The 16,696-nt window shown below is 46.1% G+C and overlaps 6 protein-coding genes across 6 annotated transcripts; 1 reads left to right on the plus strand and 5 right to left on the minus strand.

Moving 5' to 3' along the window:
• Positions 1-165: 165 nt before the first annotated feature.
• On the minus strand, positions 166-594 carry SERLADRAFT_433236 (uncharacterized protein; the record flags this gene model as incomplete). Its single annotated transcript, XM_007313413.1, has 2 exons — positions 166-311; positions 378-594. 2 exons carry the CDS (start codon positions 592-594, stop codon positions 166-168), a joined length of 363 nt encoding a protein of 120 aa, XP_007313475.1.
• Positions 595-1,192: 598 nt separating this feature from the next.
• On the minus strand, positions 1,193-2,065 carry SERLADRAFT_433237 (uncharacterized protein; the record flags this gene model as incomplete). The annotated part of the gene is made up of 2 exons (XM_007313414.1): positions 1,193-1,837; positions 1,916-2,065. The coding sequence occupies 2 exons, from the start codon at positions 2,063-2,065 to the stop codon at positions 1,193-1,195; spliced, it is 795 nt and encodes a 264-aa protein (XP_007313476.1).
• Positions 2,066-3,279: 1,214 nt separating this feature from the next.
• Positions 3,280-3,500, plus strand: SERLADRAFT_433238 (uncharacterized protein; the record flags this gene model as incomplete). The annotated part of the gene is made up of 2 exons (XM_007313415.1): positions 3,280-3,427; positions 3,487-3,500. The coding sequence occupies 2 exons, from the start codon at positions 3,280-3,282 to the stop codon at positions 3,498-3,500; spliced, it is 162 nt and encodes a 53-aa protein (XP_007313477.1).
• A 2,903-nt stretch (positions 3,501-6,403) lies between these two features.
• On the minus strand, positions 6,404-9,479 carry SERLADRAFT_491696 (uncharacterized protein; the record flags this gene model as incomplete). Its single annotated transcript, XM_007314270.1, has 8 exons — positions 6,404-6,674; positions 6,731-6,947; positions 7,010-7,344; positions 7,411-8,384; positions 8,434-8,508; positions 8,572-8,733; positions 8,779-8,931; positions 8,997-9,479. The coding sequence occupies 8 exons, from the start codon at positions 9,477-9,479 to the stop codon at positions 6,578-6,580; spliced, it is 2,496 nt and encodes an 831-aa protein (XP_007314332.1).
• Positions 9,480-10,771: 1,292 nt separating this feature from the next.
• On the minus strand, positions 10,772-12,308 carry SERLADRAFT_359387 (uncharacterized protein; the record flags this gene model as incomplete). Its single annotated transcript, XM_007313416.1, has 11 exons — positions 10,772-11,026; positions 11,076-11,142; positions 11,196-11,287; positions 11,357-11,459; positions 11,515-11,525; positions 11,581-11,627; positions 11,680-11,772; positions 11,823-11,863; positions 11,926-12,066; positions 12,121-12,149; positions 12,211-12,308. The coding sequence occupies 11 exons, from the start codon at positions 12,232-12,234 to the stop codon at positions 10,964-10,966; spliced, it is 711 nt and encodes a 236-aa protein (XP_007313478.1).
• On the minus strand, positions 12,292-16,026 carry SERLADRAFT_445062 (histone transcription regulator 1; the record flags this gene model as incomplete). The annotated part of the gene is made up of 13 exons (XM_007313417.1): positions 12,292-12,547; positions 12,604-12,689; positions 12,741-13,232; positions 13,285-13,383; positions 13,445-13,595; positions 13,652-14,571; positions 14,631-14,809; positions 14,869-15,010; positions 15,065-15,257; positions 15,355-15,447; positions 15,499-15,584; positions 15,643-15,931; positions 15,990-16,026. 13 exons carry the CDS (start codon positions 16,024-16,026, stop codon positions 12,471-12,473), a joined length of 2,844 nt encoding a protein of 947 aa, XP_007313479.1.
• Between the last annotated feature and the right edge of the window lie 670 nt (positions 16,027-16,696).

The raw sequence follows: 16,696 nt of genomic DNA on the forward strand, positions 1-16,696 counted from the left end.
TCTGGGAGGATTGTGTGTTAGTTTGTTTTTGTGTGTGGTTTTCTAACAGCAGTTCTCATCATCGACATCAGGTTTTACCTCATCATTGTCATCGTCAATCTTATCTAAAGATTTAAGCTTGGCATAAATGTGACCAGCATTTATTCTTTCATCAAGCTCAGTTTGTCAGATATGACTTGGTTTACCTAAGTCATCACACTCCTGAGGGCAACGTGACAATGTGACAACCCCTGTCTGCCAGTCAATCTCAGGATTGTGTTTAAATAGCCAGGTCCAGCCCAAGATTAAATTAATCTTCCCTAGTTGGGTAGCTTCAGTGGTGACTCATTCTCTGTGTCCTTGGTACTTGACAACAAAAGAACATTTGTGCATAATACAGCCACCCGCATTAAGTGTACTGTCAGTGTTATAGACGGGAATGGACGCATCTAATTTTACAAGGGGGAGTCTGATTTTCTCCGCCCAGACCTGGTCTATGAAGATTCTGTTAGCGCCTGAATCAAGCAGTGCGCTGGTTGGGTGTGCTATGTCCCGGGCAAGGTTTTCCACGCCAATGTCTAAACAGATCTCTTTTTGGAATAAATATGTGCACATCAACACATGCCTTGGGATTTCTGTGGGAAGTGGCTCCAAAGAAGAAGAAGAATTATCGAAAGAAACATGTTACGATAACACAATTTTTGGACCTGCAATTTTCATTCTCCTATTTAACATTCTTCTATAATTTTCACACACTGTGCCATGTGGCACTTTCCTTTTTGTTCAAACTCCACCTTCTCGCGCTGCACTGCCTTTTCTTATTTTTAGATACAAGTATCTCACGCAGTGGAGCTGGTCACACGGGCTGTGCCCATGGCATCACCAGCCACTGCCCCCATCAACTGTATAGTACATATATACAAACAAACCTGTAGTAGTATATATACCCCAATAGATCAAGGAGACTCCTCAGCGAGTCCTCCTGTTGTATCCTCACAACTAACTTATTGAAGCCTAAAGGGTAACCACTCCCTCATCATTACCTCGCCTTCATCTCAGTGACCTGCTGGTTGTAAAAGAAGGCCCAGATTTTATTGTATGAACGACCGGCCAGAGTGTTGAGCTGATCGTCCGGCTTCTCTGCTTCTAATTGGCTCGCCTTGCGCCCTTGGTTATTTCTTTGTTGGGCGGCCTGCGCCCTGTTTCTGCAATCTCAGGACATGTGTCCCTCCTGGCCACAGTTGTAGCAGCTGCCCTTGAATCTGTGCATCTGTCCGCCTTGGACCGCGCCAATATTCATTGGAGCACCCTGCCCTGGCTGTAGCCCAAATGGCTTGAACCCGTGAGAGTGATTATGTTGGTTTGATGACCCGGGGCGCCTCTGGGGATAGTTGTTTTTGGTGGTGGACCCACCACCTTGGTGCATAGCATAGAGCTCCATGGCTCTACTGACTTGTCGGACTTCCTCAGCCGCTAGGGCCAAGTTGTCATGTCTCTTATCTTGCTGATAGGTCTGTTCTGCAATGCAGGGGTTCACATTGTGTTCCAGCAGTTCTACTGCATGTTCATTTTCAAGCCCTCCTTGGATAGAGAGAGCCAGGAACCGGGTTACATAGTCATCCGTCCTTATGTTTCCTTGCTTGAAGGTACGGATTTGCTGACACGCCCAGTCACGCTCAGCTTGCAGTTTAAAATATTTTTTGATCTCTACTTTGAGATTGTCCCAGGTGGGCCACACACATGCAGTGTAGCACTCCTGAAGTCTAACTTGGGTGTATCGACCCGCCACAGGTCCTTTTAATTGAGATAGCACCGCAGTTGCTACCTCAAACTTGTTGGCAAATGCATCCCAATTTGCCTTGACCCAAATTTGTGGTTTGATCCACCATTCGGCAAATCACGCTCTATCTCCTTCGAAGGCGCCGGGGTCAGCGACGACTTCGACTTTCTTGTTGAACTTCTTTTCCACCGAGGGTGCTGCTGCAGGGGGGTTTGCCTGTAGCTTGGCGAGTTGCGTAGTCAATGCCAAAATCTGTGCATGCATGTTGTGCAACACAGCGTTGACGTCAAGGGTTTGCAACGACATGTCAACTTGTTCTCTTTGTAAATGTATAAAAAAATGTAACTGGGGGTCCCCGCTTGCTATCTGCGGATCTACCTCTTCCCAGCTGAGTATCGGATCTCAATCTCCGACTACCCACACTATAGTATGTATAGTATTTGAAAAAGTATATAAAAGTTATAGTAAGAAACCCTGGTCCAAACGGTTGTCAGGGGGTGGTCCGCTTGTTAAGCTGTCAACCCTCTCCAGACTGGCGGAGGCAAGTGCCCGGCCTGGTCAGAGGAAAGACAAAGTGAAGATTTGTATGTAAATTCTAATCAACAGTGGTTCCACACCAACTGCTGAGCTAAAGTACTCCCCTTAACACTGGGGGCCGTGTATCAAATAATTGTTTCTTCTCCCAGAGCACTACAGGGCCGTCGCTAGGAGCACACCCTTCTGCTATACGGGATATTCCCAAACAATAACCCCTTAACCCTGGGGACCGGGTTTGCACAAAGTGCAAGAGAGTAATAAGAGCGAGTCCTAATGTTACAACCAAGAGTTTAGTTACTCTGGCGCACAACTCAGACAAACTATAAAGGTAGTGGAGGGAGTGATTACCCTTAGGATAGGACCGAGTTAGTTGTGGGTAAACAACAGGAGGACTCGCTGAGGAGTCTCCTGGATCTATTGGGGTATATATACTACTACAGGTTTGTTTGTACATGTGTACTATACAGTTGATAGAGGCAGCGGCTGATGATGCCAGAGGGCGCAGCCCGTGTAACCAGCTCCACTGCGTGAGATACTTGTATCTAAAAATAAAGAAAAGCAGTGCAGCGTGAGAAAAAGGAGTTTGAACAAAAGGAAAGTGCCGCATGGCACAGTGTGTGAAAACTATCAAAAAAAGTTGAATAGGAGAATGAAATTTAAAGGTCAGAAAATTGTGTTATTGCAACAGTACATCCCTCATCATTGCTACTATCTCGCTGATGCGGGATTTCCTTCATGTAACCAATTGCTGGTCCCCTACAGAGGTGTCCGCTATCATTTGGCTGAATATGCTTGGGGAAATTGCAGGTAATGTAAAGTGTCTATTTATGATGTTATAGTAGACTAAAAATCATTTTTTTAGACCTCAAAATCCCAAGGAATATTTTAATCTACGCCATGCATCTGCCCGGAATGTTGTGGAGCAAATATTTGGTGTTTTAAAGGGCCGATTTGGTATTTTGAGGGTCGCTATAGAGTATGACATGTCCATCCAAGCCAAGGTTCCACCTGCTGTCTGTATACTGCACAACTTCATCAAGACCCATGATCCCTCCGACATCAACCTCCTCAACCCTACTCCCGAGGTTGAAAACGGTGAGCTTTCTCACACCCCACCAACGGAGGCAAACTGTACTGCGGCCAATAATTGCCGTGATCAGATCGCTCACGCTATGTGGATTGATTATCAGCAGGAGCTAGGTAGAAGGGGCCTACTTTAGTTTACACATTTTTGTATCCTTACAATGTTATCTGTCATTGAAAATCCATTCAAATGCAGTCAATGAAAACAAAGCCATAGATTCGTTAAAGACACAGTACTACGCAATAAACAATACAAGGAAAACATTGGTAAGCAATACAGTATGGTAAACTCCATCCACATTGTCTATCTTACTTTAGCTTTGACATTACATACACCTTGCAAAGTTTGTCGGATTCAAGGAAACTGAGGTACGTGTCCATGGCTATGACATCTTGCTCAAACAGATGTAATAATTTGACAGAGCCGTTAACTCCAAGATATTTATCATATTGTATCATGAATGTGATAGCGGCACGACGATGAGCATGGGCCGGCTGCATGGATAAGCTGCCTTGTAAGACACCACTTGCAGTAGGAGGAGTGAGTGAGGTAGTGCCAATGGGCGGCACAATAGTAGATGTGGTGGAGTGGTTTTCCACCAAAGCTGTTTGAGAAGGGGTGATAACTGGGGAGGCAGGTGGAGCAAGGCCAATGTTGAGTTTCGAGTTGAAGTCCTTGAAGATGGAGATGATTTCCCCCAACCGGTCGTTCAACCCACTGAGAGTGTTGGCAGCAGTGTTGCGTGGGGCCTTGTTAGAGCCTCTGCTGCCGTTGCCTGCACTCTTGGTGCGAGATATAACAGTAGCACCATCCTCAGCGTCTTCATCGGAGAGTGCGGCATCTTGTGCTGAGTGCTTGCTGCTGATAGTTGTTACAGATGAGGTGGTGGGAGCACGGATAGATGTTGGAGACTTGACACCACCAAGCCAATTTTTTACGCCGCCAGATGATTCGGGGCTGGTGGTGCTGGCACTTGTTACAGAGGCAGTGGTGTTAGGCTGATTGGAGGGAACATTGATGGAAGGTGGCAGTTTGGGGGCTTTGGGTGCCTTAGGATGCTTCGGGACTTTGGGGACACGGAATACATTGGAACCCTTGGCTGGGACTCCACCCAACAAGGCATGCATGGCGAAAAAATGGGTCCAGCCCTTCTTCCGAAAGCTCTTTGCTACCGGATTTTTCTGTGTAGTGATTAGCTATCAGTCATAAGCCAAAATGTATCATCATACCGTAATGAGCTCCTTCCAGACCGTTTCTCCTTCATCAAGTATATTAAGACCCAGTTCATTGTCCCAAGGAATGCCTGACAAGTTGGTGATAGGCTTCACTAAGTTGTATTTTGTACGAAGCTGTAAAACTTGAGGTTGACAATCAGTGATTGATAGATTAGATAATGTACCCTGCCCCACTTTGAACTGCAGGAAGTGGCGGTCTTTGCTGGTCCCTTACTAAGAAGAGGAACTAAATGTAACGCAACCTTAGGCCAGAACCCAGGCTTGAAATTCAAACTGTCCCCGCCCTCTGCACTGTTGGTGGTGATGAACTGGATAAGAGCCGACGTCTCTGCTTCAGTCCAAATGGCATTGTTGTTACTACTATCTTGGGCGCCTGTGCCATTGCTGTGAGGAATCGATTTTTCTTATTGCATTCCCGTCATGTCGTGGTTAGCAGACTCGATCCCCGTCACTCCTCTTGCCCTTGGACTAGAGATTACAGCAGGTGTCTTATTACTTTTATCATTTTTCTTCTTATTCTCTCTTCACACTCACGTTCTATCGTACCTACAACGAGGCAGACTTGTTGTCGACCCTCGAGAAGATATCCAGATGACATAGCCACAATCCAGTGCTATGTCTGGGAACACTTCGGAGGAATATTGATAAGTGAAGAAGGTTGTGAGTCAGCGCCTTCTCGTGGGCTTACTGATACAGCCAATCGCACATCCCTTACCAATACATTTTCTCATACGATTAGTAAATACGATAGATCGGACCACCTTCTCCTTTTTTCTTATTGGTTAGCTAGCTGGTCAGACCACTTTCTCAGTTCTTCCCTTTCTCGGTCTGACCATCGCCGTTCACTATATAAAGAGGTACATACTCGATGTATTGTTCTCTAGTTCAATATTAGTTTGGATTTGCGCTCATACCGATACTCTTCATTCTCATACCCTGATTCACCGCCTTCCAGCAAGGACTTGACCAGGCATTGGGCTTTGTTATATAGCTTCGTATTTGTTGCCTGACAATTGCCTTCTTCAATAACCTCGGTAGATACGTTCTGAGCAGGCTGGAGGTCTTGGTTCATCCTGGTAGAATGTCGCAGTCATTTTGGTGAAGGGACTGGGACTAGGGTTGGGCTGGAGGCCCTGCGTTTTTTTGCTCTAGACATGAGGTTGATGGAAGTATGATACCTACTCACTCATAGGCTCATGGGATGGATGCCTATCCGTCTCTCCGACGGCATTCCGGCAGATTGTGGCTGGAAAAAAAAAAAGTGGGATTTCAGGAAAAAACAGAGTTCCCGTACGAACCCTAAGGTATGTTTTCGTTTATGATATATTATTTCTGACCGCACAATCAGAAATGCTCTATGCTTTCTTTCATATAGAGCAAGGAAAAGTACTGTTAACCGTCAATGTGTGGCATTCGTCACGTCACTAAGTTACTACTATATGCCTTCACCAGTTTGCACGATCATATCTGTTGATGAAATGAACAATGAAAGATCCAAAGGTATCAAGCCGGGTTCAATGGATCTTTCTGGCTGCAAAAGACGCACTCTCCATTTGACCACCCCCATCTCAGATTCTGCTCAATAGGTTCCTAGCGAAGCTCAAGATGTCAATCTTTCATGGGTCATCTTTTTGTGGCTGAATGGCTTGTTAAAAGACAATGATGACGACGGGCGTCACCGCAATGCAGTGGCTCTTGCTCATTAACTTGAAATACGTGGTGTTCGTGGCTGAGTCGGTCACGCTAGGCTTTCGCACTTCCTATGGATATCGATGCTCAGAAAGATAAAAAAAGTAAAATTCGAATGATAGCACATGAAAGATAATGACCATCCAGGGTCACAAGTCATAACGCCGAATCACTGACCAGTTGCAAGGTTGGTATTGGAGTGTGAGCCTAATAAATGATATCGGGATCCCGGAAGGAAATCGGGCCAGGTCTGGAGTGATATACTAATCACAATCAACCAGAAGTGTCGATGCGGAACAAGCAGTACAGGAGCGTTGCTGTCTTGCAAACTGGACACGAGGATTTAGCAATAACCTCCTCTGTAATGCACCTACGATTTGGTCGTAGGTTGGTTAACATGCATGAGAGCAAGGCGAAAACACTTGCCTGTTACAGAATAAGTGCCCGCACAACGTACTGGTTAAATTCTCGCAGGGATCCTTCCGGCAAATTCTGCAATGGTATCGAGGTGCAATGGGACTGGATGGTGCAGACCCCGACGAGCTGGACATTGACTTCGCACCTGGAGAGGTCCTTCGAGGCAGTCGACTTGCTTTGATTGAGCCCGCTGTACGCGAAGTAGGAAAGTGTCTCCTGGGAGGATCTTATTGGAATGTGTGGTTATGTCAGTATGGGACAACCGTACAGTGAACAAGAGCTGCTCACCTGTTTCTCTACTCGCCCAGTGTTTGGAGTTCGTGGTGAGAAGATCTGGAGAAGAGGCGCCAGAGCGTATAGATTCGTCTTCCGAGAGCCTTTCAGAAAGAATACTGTCTTCAAAGTGCACCTCACGCTTCTGCCCTTGTACCTGGGCTGAAAAGTTTGCAGAAGAGAGTACAGGTGACGGGAGAGCTGGGCTACGTGCAGGGCTATTCAAGTCTTCGAAATGTGCCCGAGGAGACGTAACTGTTTCTGAATAGCACTCCTGAGTATCCTTCAAATAATCTGGCGTCAAGCTTGTTGTCATGGGGGATACTGACATCAATGGCGACGAAGGTGCACTGGATTTGCCATCACAGATTTAGTTCGTGTGTTTTGCAATTAGAGTCCTTATTCAAATGACTCACCTAACGTGCGTGAATTCAGCAGACAGATAGCCCGATTGCTCAGGAGACCTGTTACGGGTCTCTGACTCTTGTAATGCTCTGTGTGCAGCTACTCCCGCACAGTAGCTATGCATCGGACTAAAGTTCGTCTCTGGGGACTTCTTAGGAGAAGAAAGTCCTGAAGAAACGCTGACTGGTGACCACTGCGAAGTTGACATCGGGGAGACATCATACTGCGAAGGCAACTTCATGGGAGGCGACGGTACCTGTGGCGACTTCACTGACAAACTCGATTGATCATCATCCTTTATGTCCAAAGCGAACCTATAGGATTCAAAATTGTTTCGTTCAGGGAATACCAAGGACTCTTGCCAGATAGGGCTTGATGGCGATGGACAGAGATCGCGATACGGGTCCATCTGGACATCAGAGAACAACGACATGCCTTGTAATCGCGACGCAGATAAGGGCGGTGACACCATGAACTGTGAAACACCGACTATAGGGTATGCGTGTTTCATAAAACTTGTAGTCTGCCAATGATCCACCTCGGGCTCCCCCTTCAAAGACAAAGATGAAGCAGGGCGTGAATGCACATCTGCTTCCGGGTATTGAAAGTCGTGAACGTCGCCATTATCATCTGCAACCCTTATCACGGGGGGCGAAGGGAAAAAACGCGAGCGGTCTAACCGATCCAACCCAGCATATACACGAGGTGACTGAAACTTCGGGCTGCTTGATGTTCTCCTGAAGCTCAACTTCGATATCGCTCGTAAGCTGCTGTTTTGCGACGACGAACTGGAATGGCCACTTGAGCTCTTGGGTAACGGGATTGAAGAAGCATACAAAGGCGTGTCCTCGCGCAGAGGCTTAATCTTGGTGTCACCTTTCTTATCCGTTGAGTGAGGTCCCATGCTTTCATTACCACGATCGGAACGATCAGGTGCAGTAACTGGACTGATACTAGAAGTAACCTGATAGCCAGACACAATATACTGTGCTAACCATGAGTCAGTAGCACTGTATGCTGATAGAAGAACTTACAGATTCATCGGATTTAGATTCTGGCGATTTTTCTTCGTCGTGACTTTCCTTGCGATCATGATGACTGATAATATGCTGCTTATGCACAAAGCACGTCAGGCCACTTCCTATCATTGTCTGCTTGTCTGGAAAACTTACATTGGTATGAGATTCAAAATCAGCAAACCCGACGTTACATGGTATACATTTCGGATGACTTGCAAAGTGTCTTTGATGCCTTTGCAACGCTTCCGCGCTATCGAACTGCCATTGACATGAATCACAATGCATCTCCGGGTGCAAAAATTCACCATGCTGCGTCTGTCAGCATCACAAGTGAGATAGCAAAGGAAGCCCAACACGCACCGTTGTAAATGTACGCTGATCAATAAAACCAACATTGCATATCACGCAGGTTGGATGACGGGAGGAATCAAGATAGTGCCTTTGCATTTCCTCGACATATAAGGTCTCGCCACACGAGTTACAAGGCAACTTTGGATGAGCGGTTTGGAGGTGCTAAAGTATACAACCATCATCACGAATAGTTAATATCTATAGCACCAAATTTCGTGCAAGCTCACAATTGCATAATCCACTTCGTCTTTAAACGCGAAGGGACACCTGCGACAAGTCGGGTGTACATCATTTGGGGCCTCGATGTAGTGTCGTTCCAGTTCTTCTTGTGTTCCGTATTTCAGATTACACGAAGGACATGGATAGGAGAGTTGATGCTCTGCGAGATGTTCGAGGAGGGCAACAGGCGTGTAGAAATCACCCTCATGACAGATTGAACACATATGTTCCGTAACCGCGTGCTCTTCCAGCGATCGCTGCGACGAATATGCTCGATTACAAATGGAACAGGTACAAGGTAATATGTGTGTTTCCGCATGTTCCTCCAAAGCCGATTGCGAGTCGAACGATGATTCGCAAGAGGAACAAGGATATCCTTTGTGTTTAGATGCTGTGTGCATTTCTAAACCAATCCTGGAATTAAAGATTCGATCGCAGCTCCCGCAAGGAAACTCTACGTGCTTCGCCTTATTGTGAAAATCGGCTGCCATAATAGAAGGAAATACTTCGTTACAGTGCTGGCATGAATAGGTCGTAGGAACGTGATTATTCTCCATGTGTTGATGCAAGGCACCGGGAGACTTAAATTCAGCTTGACAGCTGCTACAGGAGAAGCGTAGCGGATGGCTCGCTTCGGTGTGCTGGCTCAGTGCTTCAGGGGTTTTGAAGGTGCGTGAGCAGGCATTGCACGTATGCAACGATTTCGGACTCGGTGGATGTCTGGCTGCAAGATGCTGTTCCAGTGCCTGCGGTGTATCATGAGTAGACCTACATATCTTGCAAGTATACTGCGGGCGATGCGCCGTGGCTACATGGTGCTTCAAATTCTCGGCTGACTGGAAGGTCTGCTGGCATACTTCGCATTTCGAAGCATGATAGTGCTTCGCTCTCGTATGCTATTATATAGCGGTGTTTTATAAGGAGTATATAAGACAGAGCTAAATTATGCGCGTGGTAATAAAAAAAACTCACCATGCGGAGTGCATTTTCGTCGGTGAATGGTCGTTTTCCAGGACAGAGTAAACAGACCGCCATGAAGTCAGGCAGAGCGGTGTGGAGTCGGTATCGAATTCTGCTGCAACCCTTTAAGTAGGAAATGGCATCCACAGACACGATGTGAACGCGTGTGAGTGCAAACTTAGCCAGCCTTCAACAGAGTGCCTTACACGAGCACCTTAAACATGTGGCCTTCGAGACCATTTTTCAGCCTGGATCTCAGTAATTCAGATTTGCGAAGTTTGGATCTTTGGTAGCCGCATTTTTGGAGGACGTACAGTGATGATATAACCTCGACTGGTCCGCGTTCAGATCATATGTCCCGGAAAACGCCTTGGGACCTATTGACAACCGTGTAGACATGCAATCTCAGCGCTCAGCATCTTCTCGGGGCATGATAAAGGCGACCTCCAAACACGAGACCTTTCCTGCGGTGTACCAGGTGCAGGGCTACAGTCCCATCGCGGTAAAGCTTTCTTGCCAAACCGTAGGATCTTGCAGAACGAACGATGTAAATTTGTGGGTTATGTCGTGTGGTCCTCATGCCCACATTTGAAAAGAAGAGTATACAGCAGGTGGTGGTCGTGAAACACGGGTACTGGTGCAAATGCGTGCACAAGCATTTTAGAGACCTGCCAGTGGAGACCGTGTACAAACAAGTTGCAAACATGGCAAAGCCCCCTATTCAGCATCTGCGTCGTTCCCTAGAGCCAACACCCCGTACTCATCGTAAGACTGGTGACCATAAATTGCTTTACGAGGAGATGCAAGAACTCTGGACCACCCGACTTAGGATTGTGTTATCATTTCTCTAAAGCTGATTATAAATATACTTGGACTTAGATCTGTAGTGCAGAGAACCCGAATCTCAACAACTTTCGTGAAACACCAAATGAAGGAGCAGCGATATTGAGACGTAAGATCAAATAGCTTTTACAGTGTTCCAACCTGAAATAGTTTCTAGCGAGAATTAACTGTATCAATCAATGAAATGCTTGTAAGCTTCTCTCCAAGCTTTGTTACCGTCCGTTTCGATAACATCCTGTTTAGGTTATAGAGGATAATGGCGTAAATATGCGAAAAACACTCACTCCATGACAAGGAATTATCCTGTTGAAATCCCAAGAAGCTACCGTAGTAGCATCTCGCTTCATAGCTCTAAATAGATGATGTTTAGTGCGTAGATAACTTGTATTGTGATGCAGCCATACCCCTTGTCAAGAGCTATGAAACTAACAAGCTTCTGATGTAGCCAGGATGATGGGCTGAAATTGAAAGGAATCGATAAACTAGATTTGGAATACTAGTATAGTAAGGTAAAAAATATAAACAACGCGATCGCAACGTCCGACCAAATAACAGTTTACTCAACTTGTTCCCGAGCTGGTAAATTGAACAGTAGATCGGCCTGGATCAGCGTCTTTGAAGCGGTATGTAAGAAGGCAACATCCTTATTGCTATGTCCAGAGAAGTAGCTTTCGGGCGTGTATGAGACTTTGAATGCGATAGAAAACACTGGGTACCACGAACCAATGTTTGATCTGATAATTCGGTCAGTTATCTGTAATATGATTTTCAGTTGAATTTCACGCTTACTTCGTCTTCAAACCCATATTTCGTGTCGGCAGGATCTTGTCCCCAGACTACACAGACATGTTTCACACCACAAGGTCAAATTTTAGAAAAATGACTCACGACCGTCAAAGCGAAGACTCTTGTCGCTGAGTTTGTTGGCAACGTCGGCAACAGCTATCAACTTAGCATCTGGGTATGCCTTCTTGAATTGAGCTAAAACCAAGTTTAAGCCAAGTTCACCACAAGAAAATCAATAACTGTACGAAGGAAGAGGTAATGAACAGCATCAGGCCCAACAATGAACCTACATTAGATGCAAGTATATCAGCAATGCTCGTATACGAGCGCGGAGAAACGTTAATTCACTTCACTTTTCCCAGCGCATCTATAGTAGACTTTGTTTCATCTGTCAATGGTGTTGAAGCCAAGACCCACACGCCACCAGCCTTCATCTGGATGGCTGTAGTTCTTCCACCTATCGGCATTATACCAAAACGTGCAAAAGGGCTGTTATTATTGTAAGCATCGCACCTAGCCTATCTCCACCGAGCATGAACGAACCAAGAAAATGTCCATACTCCTTTCGTAACCTGTATGAGACCAATAGGGTAAATGTACACCAAGAGAGGACATAAACGGGAATGAAAATACCTCGCGAATAACCATGTCACTCATGTTGTATATAGTTCAGGTCAAACTATGTGAGTTCCAGCAGCTGCTTGGCGGTTGCTTATAGGCATTTCGAGCGTAGTATCAACGATGACGTAGACGTAGCGAATGTAGAAGTAGGTCTGGGCGTCACATGGCCCAGCGAAAATATAGGTCACGTGCGAATTTGACTACAGAAACATGTCATGTACCAACAGTCTAGCATCTACAGTATATCAAGAACAGCGAGATCACCTAGACAACTAATGCTCTTCATTGGAAGCCTTTTTCAATGTATCTTGCCAATCCATAGCCAATTTTGTAAGGGTCTTACTTCGTGCTGTAGTAACGACTTTTAGAAGGCCCATTCAAAACATTAGAGGTGATATGGCTTACCGAACACAACTAATACCTCTCGTAGAAGATCACGTTTCGACATGCCCAAGACTGACGGTGACCAGACATCTTCTAGCCCTGGACGCCTAAAAGGACATTGTATTCATCATTCGGGCATCTGCTAAATTGAAACGTACCAAAATATAGGCCCGAAAAACTCCTTGATCAGCTCCTCAGCTTTCGCCCTAAAGCCTTCATCTGCAATATTCTTTGCATATACCAACAGAGTCTGCTTATATTCCTGAGGACTATCCAGCACTTTAGCGGAATACATTTTCGTCTCAAGGTGTCCAAGAGTCAAGGCAGTGGTCCACCACGAAGGTCGCTGTTTGTTTGCTACCGTGTCATCACCCGATGCACTGATTGCAGCCTCGATGGAAGCAACGACGTCTTTTGTTGGACGCTGGCGTCCCTGCCACACGTCGGAACCCTCTGACCACCATCGCTCACTGAGCTTCGTCCACGATGTCAATGCGGGATCATAGGAAAAGGCGACACCCGTAGAGCACTGTATTATGGGCGCACCGTTGTGGCGGACAGTAGCGGAGAGTATAGTGCAGTTAGGTGAGGAGCTAAGCAACTGTGCCACCGAAACGGGGGTAAAATAAGATCTTTGCTTTTTAACGTTCCTGGGGAGTGTTTCAGGAGTGAATCACTAACAGAGGCCACAAACAAACAAACCATGATGAAAGTTGGCCAGATGCTGTCAAGGTCATTAAACTGCCCTTGCAGCCATGTATCATCGAACAGGGAGAACCAAGACTCAGTGTTGGCATAAATCTATCAAATAGAGGTGAATGATGTTGAGGGAATGTTTCCAAAAAGACAGAAAACAACATACCTTCGACCAGTGTGCGAATATACGTTCACGGAGCCGTCTCTCATTGCCACAGCGCAAAATGATGTAGTAGCAGTTAAAGCTAGTATAGGAGATGGCAAGTAGTCTAACCACTGGGTTTGCTTGCCATTGACATAGATAATTTCCGTGGGACCTGAAAGGGAAGAGGTAATGTAATTACAAGGAGGAGATTAGGCGAAGGTCACGTACCATCACCCTCCGAGTTACGGCCCTCAAATACATCCTCGGTTCCCTCCACCTTAGCACTCAAGAAGGTCAGTAATGGGGGTACAGGAAGAAGCTCCTCTCCTTCCAGCCCTATTGAGCCACCCAGGAAGCTCCTAGTATGCGAAATATGGACATTGCCGTTTCCAATCTCTCGTACAGCTATGGTATCTCTGGGACGATCTCCTCCCAGAGTTCTTGGTTTACTCGGCCTTTCATCTGGTAGATCAAGAGCAGATGCCTTCCTCTTTCCTTTATTGACTGAGAGCGACCCGTTGTTATCCAGGGAATCGATGGGCACGTCCATGTCTGTAATGCTGTCCATCGTGACATCCTCGTGCCCGCCGTGACTGTGACTGCGCGACGTAAAGCCGAAGTCGTCGTTAGAAGTATGCATCATGGGTGAGACCGAATGTGAAGGATGTCTCGATGATTTTGGTAGCTGAGGACCATCACCAAGCCGCGATACACTGTTCCCAAGCGAAGTAGCCATAGGAATGACAGACGCAGACGGTATTGAGGCAGCTAAACCACCCATAAAGACAGGTTGAATCCTCTTTTTCTTGCCTCTCTTTGCTACCAGTTGATTGATCTGCTCTCCACCATTGGCGCCATTCGTCATTCCAAAACCAGTTTGAGATTGTACATTCGAGCTCGGAGCATTGGAACGAGTCGGAGAAGGTGGAGGTGTAATATGGGATGACGGTCGATCTTGATCTTGAATGCGTGCGGGCGCACCATGAGAAAATCCTTCAGGAATGGGAGGCGGGGTGAAACCAAATTTCTGGAGATATTGCTCTTGGGCTGAGTGAGGGGCAATGCCTTCCAACTCTTCAGGGTCAAAATGGAAGACAGCCAGGGTTCCATCTGAAGAAGCGGCATATAGCGTGAGCCCATCCCAAGACCTGACGTACAAAACTGAGCAAATACAGTCTATAGTTATCAATTACCATAGAGAACGCACCAACTAAGGTCCATAATTTGTCTTTCAAAGACTTCTCGAGCCACAATAAGAGGTCTGGCTGATTTGGTCTGCCAGACGGATACAGACCTGTCGTCTGCACCTAAGGCAACAACCGAGCAAATGTTAGAGGTCGCAATAGGAGACGATGGGTTTCGAAGAAATATATGAGGATTGTAAGACTAGGAAAATAAAGGTTTGATTTGGATAGGACGTAAAAGAGGTAACGAAAAAGTCTCACAGCAACTTCAACTGTGTTTTCGTGCCCAACAAGACTTATTTCTGAAGTCCATGTACCACGGGTAATCACGGCAGCGATAAATACGAAGCCTTTGTTGTTTGTTGCGTTTGAGGCGGTTATATGCGCGCCGTCAGGAGACCAACTGGATAACAGATTATGAAGAACATCACTTGCAAAAAAAGCATAACGATCAAACCTTAGACGTCTGAAAAAGGTGCTTCCCGGGGAATCCTCGAAAGGTTTCCGAATCTCGGCTTCTAACTGCCAATCTGTGGTTCTCCAGATTTTCACTGTCCTGTCATCGGATTGAGTAGCGAGAAATTCTCCCACAGGGTCCCAGCATACTCCTTTGACAAATCCTTGATGTTGGTCTAATTTTCGGAGACGTTCTGTAAATCGGTGGTTAGAATGTCTGGAAGACTGATGACATCTAAACATCCTCCGATGACACTGCATGGCAATAGTATCCAACAAAGATAAACTCACCTAAAGTGTAACCACACCAAACAAGTACTTGAGAATCTAGCCCGACAGATGCAAGGTAACGGTCACCAGGTGACCAAGCAACATCGGTCACGTCTAAGATATAAGGTCAAGAGAATTGAGATTTATACGGAAACAAGCACTAACCGCTTTCATGACCTGGAAGCCGCTTCAGAGGCTTCCAACCTTCAACGTTGACTTCGTCCGAGCCCCAGACTTTACCCCTGGCCGTGCTATGCCACAAAAAGCATGTTTCACGAGACCGAGTCAATGATAAAGAATACGACATACGGATCCAGGTCCCACACCATTACTATCTCATCGTCACTGCCACTTGCCAACCATCTACCAGAGTGAGCCCAACGCACGGTAAGGACAGGACCTGTATGCATGCTGAGAGTGCATAACGACTTGGGCGGTCGGTTCGACATCTCAGACGCTGGATTGAGGATGGGTTTTGTGCTCCATATGCGAATTTTAGCATCAAGACCGCCAGTTGCGATCCGTGAACCATCTGGATGGACATGCACTGAGAATATGGAAAGACGCTTCGGATTCTGGTCGTTTTTTGCCGCAGAGTCTGTATTTGAATTTGTGAATACTGTGAGCTATTGTAGATGTAGATGAGCGTTGATTACCTTTGTGCATAACCCATGCTGGCTTCGTAAACTTCATTACTGCGATGCCAGGAGTGACTTTTGTATTCTAGAGTGTTCAGAACAGAAGCGGTGGCACCCAAATCACCGTGACGCTTCCGAGAGGGCTTCATTCTGCTCCGCCACGTGGCTATACGCGGGGTTTATAGAACCGTGGGTTCGAAGGCCAGCTCAAGTTCAAATTCAGGCTTTGCTCTTGAGTCTTGACTCGAGTCACGGTTTCTTTACATTGAAGACATCTCTATGTCTTCACATATACTTGCTTGCGATATCGGTCATGATGTCTCTTATCACGCAATCTTATACAACCTTCTTGATATGCAGAATTTCCCATCTCATCCAAGTCTGCCGGCATTCACAGAATCTCGTCATCGACTCGCAATCTTGTCCCATTCTAACTGCAATCGAAAAAGGAAATCGCTGGAGATTCGACACACGTTTAGGCTATCATAGGAGAATGTAACGCAATATTTGTCGTTCGGCATCGCTTTAAACCACTTGATATTTGTAGCAGCGAATCAGGAGTCTGACAATGATTTCTTGAAGGCTTCAAGTTGCTCGACTACTACTGCCCAACGACAAGTAGTTAAGGGAGTAATCTCTGGTATTATTTAATTTTAGTTATAAGGTACGAGAATCCTAGCATCTTGCATCATAGTGGGTCTCTCAGGCGTAACATCAACTTCTTT

Source organism: Serpula lacrymans (assembly GCF_000218685.1).
Source record: "Serpula lacrymans var. lacrymans S7.9 unplaced genomic scaffold SERLAscaffold_2, whole genome shotgun sequence".
In the NCBI taxonomy this organism is placed as follows: Eukaryota; Fungi; Basidiomycota; class Agaricomycetes; order Boletales; family Serpulaceae; genus Serpula; species Serpula lacrymans.